This window comes from Molossus molossus, unplaced genomic scaffold, assembly GCF_014108415.1.
Source record: "Molossus molossus isolate mMolMol1 unplaced genomic scaffold, mMolMol1.p scaffold_m16_p_20, whole genome shotgun sequence".
Lineage (NCBI taxonomy): Eukaryota > Metazoa > Chordata > Mammalia > Chiroptera > Molossidae > Molossus > Molossus molossus.
Window position 1 is genome coordinate 43444494 of NW_023425356.1, and position 17394 is coordinate 43461887.

General features: G+C 52.5%; 1 protein-coding gene across 3 annotated transcripts in view; it reads right to left on the reverse strand.

Annotated features, from left to right (window-relative positions):
* CACNA1E (calcium voltage-gated channel subunit alpha1 E) overlaps window positions 1-17394 on the reverse strand; it is a 281976-nt gene that overhangs the window by 24619 nt on the left and 239963 nt on the right. For all 3 annotated transcript variants that reach the window (XM_036272405.1, XM_036272404.1, XM_036272403.1), the window contains 10 exons: window positions 16177-16337; window positions 15522-15659; window positions 14484-14685; window positions 13728-13892; window positions 13003-13113; window positions 9652-9735; window positions 8760-8885; window positions 5694-5759; window positions 1615-1706; window positions 879-1044 (listed from right to left, as the gene is read on the reverse strand). In XM_036272405.1, coding sequence (XP_036128298.1) covers window positions 879-1044; window positions 1615-1706; window positions 5694-5759; window positions 8760-8885; window positions 9652-9735; window positions 13003-13113; window positions 13728-13892; window positions 14484-14685; window positions 15522-15659; window positions 16177-16337 — 1311 coding nt within the window. The remainder of the gene's footprint in view (window positions 1-878; window positions 1045-1614; window positions 1707-5693; window positions 5760-8759; window positions 8886-9651; window positions 9736-13002; window positions 13114-13727; window positions 13893-14483; window positions 14686-15521; window positions 15660-16176; window positions 16338-17394) is intronic.

Sequence of the window (17394 nt, forward strand, 5' to 3'; positions counted from 1 at the left end):
AACCGGTGGCAAGTCCCCTTAGGGTCACTCTAGAGGCGGAAATGCCCGGATAAGAGCCATTCATTCACTCTGTGAGGTCCAGCCATGAAACTGCCCACTTCTCAGGGGCAGCCAGTGGCATGAACGGTGAAGCAGCTGAGGGGTGTCAGGGGGGCCACACACACCGGCCCGGCAACTGGTTTGCAAGGAGCATCTCAATCATTACCCTGTTTATCTTCCCTGGGGGGATTCGGCAGCGTGGGGCTCTCGGATGCTTCTGTGCCGATCTACACTTGCTCCCAAAGAAGGATGGAGGGTGGCACCCAGGGCCTCTCACTCCCATGGGCAGGTGCCCCACAGACGCGACTCCCTATTTACCAGAACCTGAAGCACTGGCATCCTCTCATGGCTACCAAGCCGGCCAGCTGTCACCAAACATAATGACATAGAGAGAATCGCATCCATTACCTCGCGTACGGTCCTTGTTCGACTCTATTACGCTATCACCTCATGTCTTCAAGACCTCGTGTCTTTCAACAGTTCAGAGGTCTCCAGAGAGAGAAGATGTTCTTGGCCTTGCTCATCAAACATCGAGGTACAGAGGAGAAAGGGTTTGCCCAGGGTTCCACACGAAGCTGGCTGCTCCGTTCACGGCCCTCCCCACCACCTGGCCTCACCGCCATCCCTCCCGAGAAGCAGCAAAGGCTTTGTCCAGCCACGGCAGTCACCCACCCTGGGGTCAGACAGGCACCTTGGCTTCCAAGAGTTCTCTTGGGAGAAATCCGGTTCTTGGCGCGGGCTGGGGTGTGTGACCATCCGCCAAAGGAACAGCTCGTGACTGTGGGTCAGTGGTCGGGATGGGGGGGCACATCGCAAGCCAAGCGCACAGTGTTACTCACCAAGAAGGAGCAGAAGAAGATGAAGGAGACAAAGTAAACGTAGGCCAGATCGGTGCCACAGTGCTCGTTGTCGTTCTGCCCCGACGGGGCCGTGGTGTCGGGCTCACAGCCCTTTTCCCCGAGGCACGACAGCATTATCTCCTGCCAGGCCTCGCCCGTGGCGCTCCTGAGCCCAAAAGACATTTCGGTTAGTAGTAGCTGGCCTGCAGGTCCTGTCCCCTCCTCGGCCCCCCTTCCCCGTTCACTTGTCCCCTTCTCCTGCCGAAGGCCCCACGGGTGCGCGCTGTGGTCATGGCGCTGTGCCCACCGGAGGTGGGGAGTGCCGAGGTCTCTCTGGGGTTCTGCCACCTCACTCGCTGCTTCTCTGTGATTGGAAGACTCTCTGCTGATCATGGTGGGACTTTCTAGGACCCCACACAGACCTGGCCATCCAGGGTTTCAGGCCTTACATGGCAGCTGATCTGCATGAAACGGTCCTCGCCTTCCCCTTCGAAGGCCCCTGAAGGACACCTTGAGCTGCAATATGCAAATTCACTAGCGAGTCAAAGTCGTCGCGGAAGCTTTCTAACGCCACGGGGGGTTTGGTGGAGGCTCTGTGTCCACCCCTCCCTGCCCCCTCCACTGCAACCCTGCTAGGAGCAGAGCAAGTGGAGTGAAGAGACTAAGGCAGTGGAAGAGGAGACCAACTGTCCCCTCGGTGGGAGGGTCCAGCTACGCTAGTTACATGTCCAGGTACCTGAAGAGTAGCATGAGGGACCCGAAGAAACTCCGGAAGTTGTTGTGCCGGTTGATGTGACTCTCTTCATCTAACTTGATGTTTCCAAATACCTTGAGGGGAACAACAAACACAGAGGAGCGCGCATTACTGAGCTGTGAGGTGTACCTGGCGCGTGGACATCAGACGCACGGTTGGCCGATCCGCACGCAGGGCCCCTCCCGACGGCCTCACCCTGAAGCAGGCACTCAGACTCAGAGGGGGTGGACCCCATGCTCTGGGCCTGACAGGCAGGAGGAAAAAGAAGACTGTGGAAGGCAAGATCTTTTGAAATCATTCTGCCCATATGTAATTCCTCCCACACCTAATTTTGTCTTTTTATTTCCATGGTACCTGTCACCATGGCGCTCACCATAGTGCTCAAGCAGTCTGTCAAAGACAGCACCCCAAAACAGGAGTCAGGGAGGAACCCCTCTCTGCCTGTCTCGGGATGGAAGCATCTGTATCCGCAGGAGAAGTGATTTATGGCTTGGGAAGAGGCTGCCCTCAAGTTCACAAGCAGTGTAGGTCAGGGAGGGGCACCTCTGGCTTCCTTGGATGTGTTTCTATCCAGAGAGTCAAATTTCAGAAGGTTGATATGCCTATAATCTGCCCACCACGAGGATGAGCACACACACAAGTCCAGGCCAGTAGGATGTGGAAAGTCAGGGCAACGGATGCTTGGACGAGGAAGAAGGACATGGGTGTGGACAGATCTGGCTACAGAGTGAGTTTACTGCTCTGCCATTGGTCACCGGGCTTAGAATGCAGTCACCATGCAACCTGATCTACAAAGAAAGGGAAAACCCACAGATCTTTATCGGCAGATGGTGAAGGATGGACTCTCCAGCACAGTGCTGCCTGGACCGAGGCCGACTCAAGGTCTCCTCCCATCGGAAGGCTGTCCTTCCAGATGCACTTTCCTCCCGGGGTGCACTCCTGAAGGCTCACAGGTCAGTTCCCAGCCATTTCAGACCACTTCAGCCTATATTTAACATGCTTCCGTTGATCTAACTATGCGAAATGCAACACATCCCCCCTAACAGTTTTCAGAATGTGCAGTTGAGGAACAATCAATCTCTGCCCCCAGCTATTTCGCTCATGTAACTCCCACTGACACCTGCTTTGGGAATTTGTTCTTAATGTTGTTTTCCAAACCCAAATACTACTTGTTTCTCAGGGAGAATGGAGGGGGCCGGCTAGGCAGCACTGGGGAAGTGGGGCAGGCGGAAGGTAAGAAGGGACCCCTAAACAGACGATCTAGTTCTAGACGCCCCAGGAGGAACCCGGCAGGTCCCCTTGCTGTGTGCGATCTCCTTCTCTCTCCCACCGTCCTGGTTCAGAACCTATGATTTATCCCTGATTCATCACATACTAAACTTCGTGTGTTTTCTTCCTACGACACACCCGAAGACATCATTCATTGTCCTCATCATGACTTTCTCCAACACCTTCTCCAATCATGAACTAGTTGGAGGGCAGGCTGTGATTCTGCCGGTGTGCACCAGGGAAAGAGACCACAGCTTAGACTGAGTGTACTCCAAGAAAGTTTTCCAGCAAAAACTGCATATATATTGTGAAGGTGGTCTTTACAATATTTTCACTTTTTTTTTTTTTAGCTTTTCACTTAGTCCTTGTCACTCACTCAAATCTCCTACATCAAATGGGTAGAGAAGAGAAAGGAGGGCTGCTGAGGCCCATCAGAAAACTAACAAGAAGTATAGGCTTAAATCCATTTTCACTTGGAATCACAGAACTTCAGAACGAGGAAGAACCTGTGAAGCTATGCATCCAACTCCTCTACTGTGCTGGCGAGTGTGTGAAGCCCAGAGAGGTTCAGCGACTTGACCAAGTTTGCACAGCTGATCAGCGATGGCAAAGGCTGAAGCCTCCCCTCTGAGGACCCGTAGCCCCAGGGCGCTTTTCCGTACCCAGCAAGTTGCTCCTCCCTCCCATGTTCAGAGTCCTCTGCAAAGCTCTCTTCTTCCAGGACGACTCTGAAAGTTCAGAACAGCAGTCCTTCCCCTGGAGACATCTTGTTGCCATTTATCTTTTTAATGTTTTGTCTCCTGCCCTTTAGCTTTTCTGTTTGTATCAATACGAGATGCAATCTTTCTAGTTAGAATTCTCTCTCTCTCTCTCGTACATACACAGAGCGGGGGAGGGAGGGGTAAGGACATACATTTAGCATAGTGTCTAGCTCACTCAGGAATTCAAGTAATGGTAAACAACATTATCACCATTACCGGTGGTATTAATACCTGGCAAGTATTGAAGATGGTGTAATTCTAATTTATTTTGTTGGAAAATGAAAAAGGGGGGTAAGAACTAGTTTTAAGCATAAGAGAACTTAATTTAATCAAGCTTCATTTGGCTGTTCAAGACCATTTTAATTTCAGAATCAAACATTTGAGAGTTCGCAGGGACTTACTAGAAGTCATCGAGCCGATCCCAAGGCTCGCTGGGACTCAGCGCATCACACAGCCCAGACATCATCATTAAATCTCCGCTGAAACGTCCTCCGTGAAGGAGAACTCATTACTTTCCCCCCAAGCCTCACACTTTTTGACACTCGATATTCCATCATAATTTTGGAGAACAAAACTCCCCAGTAATGGGGTGAGGAGATGAACAAAATCAAGACGTGCAGGCGAGAGAGAGGAGCAGGGAGGAGAGCCTCTCAGAAGTGCTCCGGGAAGGGCTGCTGACGTGGCAAGCCTGGTGGCAAGCCTGGTGGCAAGCCTGGGCGACAAGCCTGGTGGCAAGCTTGGTGACAAGCCTGGGCGACAAGCCTGGGTGACAAGCCTGGGTGACAAGCCTGGTGGCAAGCCTGGTGGCAAGCTTGGTGACAAGCCTGGGCGACAAGCCTGGGTGACAAGCCTGGTGGCAAGCCTGGTGGCAAGCCTGGGCGGCGTGTCCAGTGGCTCCAGACAGCAGGTGCAGGGAGAAGACAGCTGGCGGGAGGTCCAAGGGTGGCCAGACTGCCCAAGGGGCTGCCACGTGGCTGAAGTTCTGTGCTGGGGCTTTGTCTCCCTACGTCCAAGTCAGGAAGTCTCCCCGGGACAGCAAAGCCTGTGCATCCACCTGAGTAGGTCCATGGCCCACAGGCCCTAACGGACAGCTGCCTTAGAAAGATCTGGCCCCTTCTGCTGCATTAATCTGGGCCTCTGGCAACTGCATAAATATCAGGGTGGGCGCCTGACCTCCACTTCTCAATTCCCAAACTGGAAAGGATGCGGTAACCAGCAAGCTGCTGGCCCTTGGACAGAAATGAGCTGGAATGTGGCATCTAGGGCTTGGCATGCTGCCAGGAACTCTGCGGGTTGTTACCAATGACACATCTTAGGGCCTAAATCTCGGCCATTCAGGACTTGACTCAGACACACGTTACGTTCCTATACACAGGAGAACAACCATCTGACTTTCTTTTGGTCTAGCTCAAGTATGCGAGACCCCGAGCAACGCAGGGGCACGAGCTTTGCCCCTCTGTAGTCTCATGGGGGCCTTCTGGCTAAGAACCTGGTCCCATCTTTGCTGTGGTTTTGTTGTTGTGCCCATGGAAGTCCAGCTGCTTGTAAGTCGTCACCACGGACTCACAACCTCAGATGAAGCCCCCGCACAAGACTACACTGAATACCTGGGCAACCCAAGTGGGGAAGCCGGCACACGGGAGATTCCTAGGGTCCCATGGCAACAAGACCTTGGGAATGTGCTCCTTTTTTGTAACCCTCACCCAAGGATATTTTTCCATTGATTAAGATACAGTGGGAAGAAGAGAGAGAGAGAAACATCAACACAAGAGAGACATGTTGACTGGCTGCCTCCCGCACAACCCCAACCTGGGCGGGGATTGAAATGCAACCAAGGTATGTGTCCTTGAGACCGGAATCGAACCCATGACTCCTTGGTCCCCAGGCCGACCGACGCTCTAACTGCTGAGCCAAACTGGCCAGGGCAGGGAACGTGCCCCTTTAATGCACTCCGGTCCTGCCTGTTCAGGCTGGTGAGCCGGAGACAATCTGGGGAGCACCCGCCCCACCAGGCCCCTCGTGCGCGCTCACCTGCATCCCGATGATGGCGTAGATGAAGAAAAGCATGGCTATCAAAAGGCAGACGTAGGGGAGGGCCTGGAAGGGAAGCAGAGACACCGTGAATTCATGGCAGGCGGCTCCCGGGCGCAAGGACCTGCCGACCTGGGCAGTGCAGGAAGCTGTGCCCGAGGCTGACTTAGGCGGGCTCTCCGGGAGCTCTGTTCCCTGCGCTGTCCTGTTTTGGGGGCCACATTGCAGATGTCCACGTCCTGCGACAGACAGGGAAGCTGTTGGCCGCAGAGAGGCTTGTAATTCACCTTCTGTCAAGAATATTCCCTCCCCCGGAAGTGTGGCCCAGACCTGCCGGGAGAATTGGGGGAGCTCCAGGGCCTGGGGCTCATCCCACTTTGCAGGCAGAGTGAGTAACGTGGGCCATGGCGATGCAAGTTGCACAGCGAGGTCCGGCTCTGGCCGGAGTCTGCATTACCCCTCCAGACCCTCACAGAAGGGGAAGCCCGTACAGAGACTCTGGAAGCAACTCAAATGCTGGGGTCTCAGCTGTCTGACAGTTTCCAGAAGGCTCCTTCATCCTCTGATCCGAAATCTTTCCCCAAAGTTTTAGCCTCCTGACATTTCCCTGCGTCTCCTGCGAAATCCCCCAAATGCCTTTTAGGTGTCAGCCACCACCAAGTCCAGCCCGAAGCCAGTTCCACGCCACGCGAGCCGACTGCCGCTTTGGGATAACATCTCAATGACGGGGTGCAGGGGGCCCGGGGAGGAGATGGGAGGAGGAAGCTGCCACGCGTGGCCGGGGAGCATGCAGACACAGGGCGGCTTGGTGTGGGGCCAGGGCGGGCTCGGTAATTCTGCGGTGATCTCAGTGCTGACGTGGAAATCCCTCTTCACTGTCGCCCCGTGAGCTCCCTGGAGGGTGCAGCTATGGGCGCCACTCCATCTGTCTGGAGTGTGGACAGCACAGACCCCAGGAGATCAATTACAGGCTTCAGGCTGCAGGGGCCGGCAGGGCTTATTACCAACAGAGCTCAGCAAATGGAGCGTCCAGATGGAAAGTCTCCAAATGGGAGACTTTTGTTACGTGAATAAAGGGTGACAGTTGGTGGGAGACACCCCTCTGCAAGGAAGCTGACTCCCAAGACCTGTGGGCAGAACAGCTGCATCTCAAGGATCATGGGAAGACTCCCTCTGCGGAAAGGACCACAGGGAGGCAGGTGTATTGTCTCCTGGATGGGGCCACCTTCTAGCACCTCCTGCCCTTGTTCTACCTTCTCCACTCCAAAGGCTCCAGTCCCGAGTTCACCCGAGACTCATTCTGATCTCGTTTCTTACCTCCATTCTAATCTCCTCTACTGTGTTATAAACTCCAACACGAAAGAAAGGAAAAGGGAAGAACTGAGTAGGGGTGAGTGGTGGAGAACGGGGCAGGGAGGGTGGGGACAGGCAGTGGCCATGCTGTTTATATGGTGTGGCTTCGGCTGTGCATTCACAGAGGCATCCTTTGTTAAGCTGAGGCTACGGAAACACCTTCTGTGTGGTGTCCCGGGACTGTTCCGAACAGGAAAGGCCTCCCCGTCAGGGTCCCCTGGAGGCCAATGCCCTGGTCTTCACCCTTCTCTGTGTATTCATTGCAATAAGCCAACCAGCTGACCATCAATTTTTGACATGCTTTTTCTTTGCCCTCAATAGTACCCAGTTTCACAGAGAACTGGCGATCATGTACTATGACAGCTGACACGTATTCCCGAGAGACTCCAAACGGCAGCTTGTTAGGCGGGCCTCTGAAACAGTGTGAAGAGCATCTGGTTTCAAAGTCCAAATGTGAATTCACCTGAGACTCATCTGGTAAATTCTTTCAAAGGTTTTAGATTTCTCCTCTGCCGTTTCGCTTCGGAAAAAAATGGTTTCCAAAGGCCTCTGTGGGAGCTACCACATCAAACAATTATCTGGATGCGGCAGAAATGTCAAGGTTGATCCTAGGTGCCTGAGCATCCTTCTGGCTGGTCTCACATCTCACCCCGGGGCCTGGATGGAGGAGGGAGTCAGCGACGAGGGTGTGGGGTGCCAGCGCCCTGCCCGAATGACGTGAGACCGCACACACTGGCTGGCCTTCTCCATCACAATTGGTCAGGAAAATATATAAATAATCAAAATAAAAAAAATAATTCTGTCATTTCTTATCTTCGAATCACTTAATATCATCAAATTTATTTTTAAAACACATCTGTGGAGAAACTTTTTTTAAGGGAAGGGGAGGGAGGCAGAGAAACATTGATGTGAGAGAGAGACATCGATTGGCTGCCTCCTACAAGCACCCTGGCCAAGGCCGGGGATCAAACCTGCAACTCAGGTACGTGCCCTTGGCCAGGGATCGAACTCGCGACCCTGCGGTGCGGGCCCACACTCTAACTGCTGAGCCGCACGGGCCAGGGTGGAAACACTTTTTTTTTAAATAAGAGGAAAACAGTAGGCACTGGAACAGCACTTAAGCCCCTAGAACCTTGAAAAGAACTTGTTATGGCATTTGCTGAAGGCTGGAGATGTTTCGCTTGGCTTGGAAAACTTCTACTGGAACTCTCTGCCACTCAAGTGGGTCCCAGGTATTGGTTTCTAACTGATATTTAATTAAACATGCACCTCTGCACGGCCCACACGATCGTACGGAAGACGCTGACCGTGTCACCCTCGCCACTCAGCCACGGGGACGCAGGGCCCAGAGGTGACCACTAACTAGCATGCCATATGCTCCGTGCTTCGGGAGACACACACCGATGAGGACACGCTGGGACCGGCGGGGCTCGTCCTGCCGTGAAGCAGAACTCAAGGAGTCCTTTGAAAAACTACATGAAATAAAGCCACTGTGGTGTCCCTGCACATGCAGAGGGTACGTGACTGTACGTGGACGGGCTGGGGAACGCCTCGGGAGGGAAGCGCAGCTTATACGTAAGCTCCCTGCCTCGGTGGACAGAGAGGAGAACTGTGTTACCAAGTGGAGGTGGTTTTCTAGAACGAGGGTCTATCCCGTTACACTGCTGTCCCGCCAGGGCCACCTGCACGCTCCGCGAGGGGAGCGCCTCTTACCTTGAAGGACTGCACGAAGGTCCACAGTAGAATCCGGATGGTGTAGCCCTGGCGCAGAAGCTTGATGAGGCGGGCGGCTCGGAAGAGCTTCAGAAAGCTCAGGTTGAAGCCGCTGGTGTTCACCAGCTGGCGGACCCAAAGGAAACGTGGAATTAGTGACATTGTTGTCGTGTAGGAAAACTGAGCTCCAGTTAGCATTTGTGTGTTTACCCCTCATTCGGATCCTGAAACTGGACGTGGATTCTGCCTTTCGTTTTTAAGCCCCTCGCCAGCGCATAGGCCCGCAAGGACCCGCTCCCTGAGCCTTCCCAGGCCGGCCTTCCACTCCCAGGGACAAGGGCGTGGGAGCCCCGAGGGTGCCCTGCAGTAGATGGAACCGGCCTCCTAGCCTTCTACCAGTGGTCCCAACTCTGCACTTAGACCCAGAAGAGCAGGTGTAATAACCCTCCAGCGCATGGTGGCTCTCTGGTGTTCAGAGTTACACTGGGGCTCCAAGCCGTCTCCGGGATGAACAGTTGTAAGGAGACATTCAGGTCTAACCACGCGGAGGGCGAAGATACTGTGCCTCTGCTGTATCTCTGAAGGAATTTAGCTTAGCACACCTGCACAGTAGGTCTCTCCTGGCACCCTCGTTCAGTCCACGGACCCCGTGAGATGGGGCCACGGGAGTCCCGCACATGGAACAGAGTTTCCATGAGATCTAGGGTCCTCCGATGTTTGCATTTTCTGGCCAGAGCTCAGGAGCGAGGACGTGAGGGCTCAGAGAGCCCCCCCTCAGAGGGCTACACATTTGGTCTGATGAGTTTAAAATGGACTGAACGTGCAGAGAATTAATTTTTTTAAAATGCTACTCCAGGGCCCAGTTTGAAGATGAGCTCTGGGAACCATTCACCTTGCTGTCTGTCAGAATGATTTCTGTGATGCTGCCAATCACGGTGATGAAGTCAAAGATATTCCAGGTGTCTCGGAAATAGTTCTGCCGAGCGGATTCCGTCATGGGAGCATCGGTAAGGGAGGAAAAGAAAACCGGGAAGAAATAAACATGGGAGAAAAGGTGTCTTTCCTTACATAACTTTGTCCCTTGGAATTGAAATGTGTTAATTCATATACAAGTTCATTCTAACACTGGCTTCGGTTTCTTATTTCTACCCAGAAATGCCACTTCTCCGTGGTGAATTTGGGAATTTCGCATTTGGGAAGCAGTTTCATCACCACCGGAAGACCTTGTGACTGAAGGGGTCACTGAACAGCTCCTGTGTCAGAAAGAAATCTGGGGCTAAGAACATCGAAAGTCCAAAAAAGATCATTGTCACCTACAAGACAACCAAATTATTTACAACGTTACTTCAAGGTTTTCTACAACTGTAACTGTTTAAAGGACCCATCTTGTATCACGTGACCCTAGAAGGAAACAGTTCTGACTTTGAATTATTAATAAAAGCCACAGCGATGTCCTAAGCGATTGAAGACCAAAGAGGTGCCAACGATCTCCTCGAACTCCATTGAGCCTTTTCAAACCGACTGCTGCTTTGCAATAGGATCAGTAGACTTAGCCTTTCCCCTCTTTCTCTGCTGTTACACATTTCGAGGAGATGTAGTGAAATAAAATACAGGAACCAGGGATAAAATGAGTGGATTGAAGGAGGTGGAGGAGAAATAAAGGGCTCAGAAAACCCACCAATCAGGTAACACTCTGCCTAATGTGGGCTTATGCGCCCATCTCCAGGGCCCAGGTGGGTACAGACCTTGGACTACTCCTTGAAAGACACAGGACACGGGGGTCTCCCCAAAGTCACCCGCTTGCCCATAAGAGACTCTCAGAGCACTGCAGAGAGCACCCCTTCCCATCCTCGGGGCTGGCATCCGTGAATCCTCCCGCGTGTGCCAGATACCAGGCCAGGCCTTTCAACTCATCTGTTCCTCCCATGGAGTCTACAGGTAAAGAGTGATGCCTCTGTTCATAAAATGTGGAGTGGTGGGGTTGGTAAGAACAGTGAGGAGAGGCCACAAAGATACAGGAGTGTGGGGAGAGACGAGATATGTAACGCAGGACTAGATGCCTTCAGTGCCCGGGGCACCCTGCCTCACTGGGTACGCCCAACGAGCATCTAAAGCTGCAAGGTGGCTATCGTCCTCATTGTATGAATGAGAAAAGTGAGGTTTGTCTGGTTCCACAGCCGTCTCTACCTGCCAGGCACGTAGAGAAACTGAGGCACAGAGCCAGCCGTTCGGAATACCTACTCCTTTATGACCGGAGCCAAGGGGAGGCTCCAAGTCCCTCCGCTCTTAGGCTCTCCCGTCCCCAGCCTGGGGAAGCTGCCTTGTTCTGGGAGCACCCCCCAAGGGGAAGAGAACACTAAGCTCGGTCTCAGAGGACAAAAGACCTGGGAGGCAGCGGAGCGAGGCAGTGTGGTATGGAACAGCTCGGTGCAATACAGACCAGCACACTGTGGCGGCAGAGCGAGGGCTTCCCATGAGCCGGACCGGAACTGCACGCTGGCTCTGCCTCTTAGAAAGCCCGGGCCAGCCTCCGTCAAGGAAGACCACGACCTGCCCGCTGCGGCTGTTACGAAGCCCAGCGGATAATGTGCAAAGTGCCTGGAACTTCACAGACAACCCGCATGTGTTCATTCTCTCCCCTGTTTTTCTTTTTTATCCCCCTACACTTTCCAATTCTACTGCCTTTTACGGTATAATCCTCAAAAAGCTACACAATTTTTCTGGCCCTCAGTTTCCTCATTGAAATGAACAATGATAAGGATGACATCTGCCATGGCTATTCCAGAGTCACTGAGACCGGACACAACAGTACGTGTTGGGGTGCTCTGAGCACCCACAGCGCTCCATGAGCGCACAGACACGCGGGGCCCAGTGGTGCCTTTTACGGTGTGGGAATGCCTGGAGACCTTGATGAAAATATGGGGGCGAAGGTGGGGGGGAAGAAGGAGGCAGGCTTTGGGGCTAAATCATCTGGAGAAGCTTCTAAGTATGTATTCAGTACTCACCATAATTAGACACATAATTGGGGGCTTAAGTCACAGACGGAGTCAATACCCCACGCAAGTAATCAAGATGCACGAGAAATTCTCCTTGTGGTACCATTTCTCCATCACCCAGCCCCTACGCAGGGCTGGGCTATTATCCAGGCATCTTTGTTGGTGGTATTCTCTTTTAACTCTTTTATTTCCCCAAGTCTCAAGTCTCCAAACACTCAAAAGGCAGTGAAGCAAACAACAATACGGCCACTGCAGTGGTTGCCTTCAACTGTCCTCCCCAAAGGAATGACTTCCCAAAGGGCCACAGGGAGAGCCAAAGCCACCCCACGAGCAGCCCTTGCAATGATCAAACCCTCACTCAGAGAACAAGCAAAGTTTCTCTTCTTGCAGAGAAAGCCAGATCCATATAGAATTTGGAACGGAAGCGTACACATTAGATACGTGTGCAACAGCTGTTGAGTGGGTTCTCTGCGTCCCACTGGTCACACTGTACACGCGGAAGGGGGGCGGGGAGCAGAGAGGACCACTGTGTGTATCGGTCACTGAAGCAACCAGCTGGGTTTGCTTACCGCTCCGAGAGCAGATGCGAGACTCTGCCGAGTATAATTAGCAGCTGAGAAGGACCAGGCGGATTCTGGCAGAAGAACGCATCCCATCGCTTCCCAAACCCCACCCAGACGCACGCACCTCTCCCTCCCTCCCACACACACCCTCCGGAGGCCATCAACTTTTGTAGGCTTAATAAACATTTCTGTTGGCAGAAACGACTCTGTGTAACCAAGGGGAGGAGGACAATTTGGTGAAAACCTATTATCGACCATGTTTGAGGCTAAGAGGGACAGGTATCTCCCATCCGCGTCATAAAATTTTATACCTTTCACGGTAAACAAGCACTGCAGGCTTATTCGTCCCTCTCGTTCTCCTCCCTCGTGACGGATAAACCGCAGTGCTCGCGAAACCCAATGGCGGTCACCCCTGGGCCGCCGATAGGATGGGACAGGACCAGAGCTGACGGCTACCTGAGAGCGGAGCTGGGGACCTCGTTTCTTTGGCCCTTTCTCCCAACACCCTCGCATGTCATCTTGTCTCTGTGGCAGTTTACTGAGCAGCCGAAAGGAGCCCCAAGTTAGGTGGGTAGGTATACCACCCGTCACTGAGTCGTGGTAAGCAGCCCCTTCCCACAAAGGCTGGGGATGCACCCAAAAGGAAGGGGAGACAGTGCGATGCAGAGATGTTCCATGACGCACCAAGAAGCCGAAGGCGATGATCTTCAGGACACATTCCAAGGAAAACACCATGGTGAAGGCGATGTTCAGGTACTTCAGGGCCAGTTCGTAAGTACAGGGAGCGGAGTAGTACTGCCAGGAAGAGAAAAGAGGAGAGACAGAACCAACCCTCCAGGTGAGAGGGGCACTCCGTGTCGCCGCGGCTGGCCATCTCTCATCCCTGCCATTGGGGGACGCTCTGGTGCATGTGTAGGAAAGATGGACATGGGATGCCGGAGCGAAGCTTCTCTATTCCATGTGGCAGAACAGAGGGAAACACAGACCACGCCCCCCCGTCTATTAGCAGTAGCCAGTCTTCCTCGAGATGAAGGTGGGCAAGACATAAACATTTTCTAGAGCTCATTACTTGCCCATTTAGTATTACATAAGGCCAAATCTCTTCCAGCCCTCCATCAGAACCCGTGATCATCTACATCTCCTTATTCTACCCGTCTGACTCACTGCCTTCACCACCTCTGGTCTTGGGAGATACTGGACAGCTGCTATGTTTCACTGTTTTTTGCCCCAAAGACCCAGAGGCTGGCTGTTGAGTGAGAAGGATCAGAAGGAGAGTCCACAATGGAAATGTAGGGAAGGACTCTCAGGCTGGTGTGTACCCCAGTGTCTCGGGCTCACACGCAACCCCTTTGTGAGGGAAGAGTCACCGGGGTTCACCCGCCCCAGTGCCTCCGCCACCTCCCTCTCACCTTCATCATCAGCACGATGGTGTTCAAGGCGATCATGGCCATGATGGTGTACTCAAAGGACGGGGACACCACAAAGTGCCAGACGCGGTACTGGAAGGTGTGCCTGTTCTGCGGCATGTAGCGGGTAAGCGGCTTGGCACTGATGGCGAAGTCGATACACGCCCTCTGTGGGGAAGTCAGACTGGTTTCTAGCCCACGCCCTGGTCCCCATGCCTCGACACTGGTGGCCCAGAAGACGTAAAAATGGCCATAGGGACAGTCTATGGGTGAGATGTCACCGTAAACAGAACTAGGGGATTCTGTCACACGGGGTAAGAACTTCATAGATATTAATCATGTCCCTTTCCACATGGTGAGTGGCTGAGGCTTCACGCAGCAAACCTCACCCGATGCCCTCAAAGTCAAACTCTCTCTCTGCATTCCCGTAGCGCTCTACCTGCGTTTCTCTTACAGCCTCGGTTCTAGTGCCATCCCATTACAAAAGTGACCAAGCCCCCCGTGTGCCAGGACTATGCTTGTTTCTAGAAAACCAGTCATAAGCGAGTCATATCCTCTTCCCTTAAAGCAAACACACACACACACACACACACACACACACACACACACAGCCAAGTGAGCAGATGTCTTCATCCCCCACCCCCCATCTTCTCTCAAAGATTATTAAGTTAAGAAAACTCCGTCTTCTTTCCTGCCACTGCGGGTCCGAGTCTCCTTTCTGGAGGTCTCGCTGCCCACGCTGCAGACCACCTGCCTTACCTCGTTCTTCTCCAGGCTGCACTCCTCCATCATCTTGTCCCCTTGCTCCTGGAAGGTGATGATGATGAGAGCCACAAAGATGTTGACAAAGAAGAACGGGAAGACCACAAAGTAGACCACGTAAAAGATGGACATCTCCATGCGGTTGCTGCGGCTCGGGCCTCGGTCTTCCTCCGTCACATCGACAGAATGCTGCAAGACTCTGCGGGGACAGAATGAGGGGCCCGCGTGGTGGATGGCCACCTGGCCGCTGCTCTTACTCAAGGCTTCAGTAGACGCGCCACCTGTTATATGTTCTTATCTGACCTCCTTGCTCAGGCAGATCCTCCATGAATAGTTTGGGGTCCATAAAAACAAGTTGGTGGAGAGTCAATGACCCTAAAGCCACTGCTTTTCTAGCCCATTCCACCATGCATCCAGCTTTTAAGCAAGAGGGTGACATTATTTTACAGTCTAGGTTGCCTTATTCGATAAAGAGAGACTCCTGGATTTCCATTCGGCATTTTGCTGCCAACGAGAGCTGCTGCCACCAGAAAGGGTTGTCTTAATAACTGCCAATCTCTCAGACCTCGCCCTATGGCTATGGGCAGCACGAAAACCTCCATTTGGGTATCTTCTTCGGAAGCGGTCTGATCACAGAAAGTGTCTCTGGGTTCTGCCAGCTCATCCCTAACCCCCCATCCTCAGGAGTAGAACCAACTTGGAGGATAAATCTGTGTAAAATGACTCCCAGGGACTCTCATAAGGGGTGGGGAGCTGGTCAAAACTCATTTGTTCTATAGCATCAGATGGCCCCACCCCACCCCCCAATACTTGGCTAAAACATTAAGAGTTTCAAGTACTTCCCGGACTTGGTCCTCTCCCTCTCAATGTTTGCCTTCAGGATCCGTCCTTCTCTGTCCTGCTCTCTCACCCACTTGTAGCCACTCACGCTGCGTGGTTCAATACCAGAAGGTCAGCCTTGTTCGTCTTGAGTCGCCTGCTCAAGGCTGCCACGTGGCCCACCCCAGCTCACAGACAAGTAAGCGTGTCACTCACTGAGGCCATCCTTCGCCCGTGGAGACGGTGAAGAGGGTCAGCAGGGCCCAGATGATATTGTCGTAGTGGAATTCGTGGCGCTTCCATTCCCGACCTTTCACCTCCATCTTGTTTTTCTCGTGATCTACGTAGTTGCCTCTACAATCAGTGCAGAAGCAAAACAGAACCTCTTCACTGCAGCTCAGGGAAGAGTAAGGAAGTTCTACGGACTTCAGTGAGGCAGAGGGAAGATGATCAGCACACAAATGCAACGAAGAAGGAATTTTAATAAAGGCAGTGAATTATGGTGGAATAAAAATGGGATCTGGAGCCCAGGAGTCATGGAAGATTGACATCTAATCCTTTCAGAAGTCCCTGCCCAACCTTGAGCAACTTACTGAAACTTTCTGAGCCACAGCTTCCGTATCTATAATATGCAAATGGAACCTATCTCAAAAGGTCGTTATAAAGATTTAAAATGAAAAAAAAAAAAATTGCAGGTAAAATGTCAGGTACATGTCTGACACAGAAAAGGGGCTCGATAAAAGTTGAGCGACTTCCTATTTTGCCTTTTTCCTGCAGGAGGAACGTGAAGGGCACAGGAGGAAGAACAGACCTATGTCTGAGGTCCAGTGGGCCTCCAGGGAACACGCTTCGGGTGTGGGGGGGCACTTACATGCACTCCTTCTCTGTGTCCTTGGAACTGTCCGTGCAATAAAAGAACTTTCCCTTGAACAGCTGCACTGCGATAACCGCAAAGATGAACATGAACAGCTTGTAGACAATGAGGATGTTGAAGACGTTCTTCAGTGAGGTCACCACACAGTCGAAGACAGCCTGTGCACAGAAGAGCCCGGCGTGTGAGTCCCTGGAAGGGCCTGTGCATTTGCCTAGAGCTGAGCTGGGGCTACGCCACCACCAGCCAGCCCGGTGGGAAGGTGCTTCAGGAGCTGACGCCTTGCTAAGCAGGGACACCCATGAAATGCAGAGCTGGCTTCCAAGCTGGCCATGGCTACCAGGACCCACCACCTGGGAAGAGGACACCTGCTCTGAATCTGATAGTGAACCCAGAGCAGTAGACAGCTGCCATCAGGCAATGCAGGGACCCCTTTGAGGAACCCCATTAGGTACACTCTGCCTGATGGGAAGACAGAAATGTCTTGCAGAAAGGGATCTTTGAGACCATTTACCATTTTAACCATTAAATAGCTTGTTTTCTGACCTTACATTTATTTGGTGACATTCTTAGACTTGATTCATATACTGAATATATATTGTTTTCTCTTTATCTTTCTAAATGGATTAGAGTGATACTAAATTATCATCTTTGTCCATTTTAATGATGTCTTAGAAGTTCATGCATTTGCTCCAATAACATTCAACCTTTGCGTAAATGTTCTCCAGTTGAAAGCTGGGATAAAGGTGCAACAGGTGACGTGGGGAGGGACAGACAGCGGCCCCGCGTGGACATGGGGAGACCTGGTGTCCGAATCAGGATATTTCTCACTTAAAGGCAATGGATTCCCCTCTGGAGAAGCCACTGTAAGCCCTAAGCCATGAGAAGTTCCATGGGAACGCGACACATTTCAAGCCATTTTTAGGTTATTTTCTAGGTTTTTAGGTTTAGCGCTGGAGCGTCTAGCCCTACGGTGTGTTGCATCTCTGCAGATGCTTCTTCCCAGGGCTGGGTGAACACTGCTGGGGTAATTAGTCCAACACTGCAGGGACTGTGAGTGGCATGCAGCCTTGTGGCATCAGCAGAGCCACCTACACTTCCCTCCGGTTACGCGGCGGCAGAGAGGGGGGCCGGCACTTCTTAATTAAATGGAATTAACCAAGGTTGGGGTCGCCCCTCCAGTGTGTTAACTAATCTCCTCATGCCGCCTGTACCCTC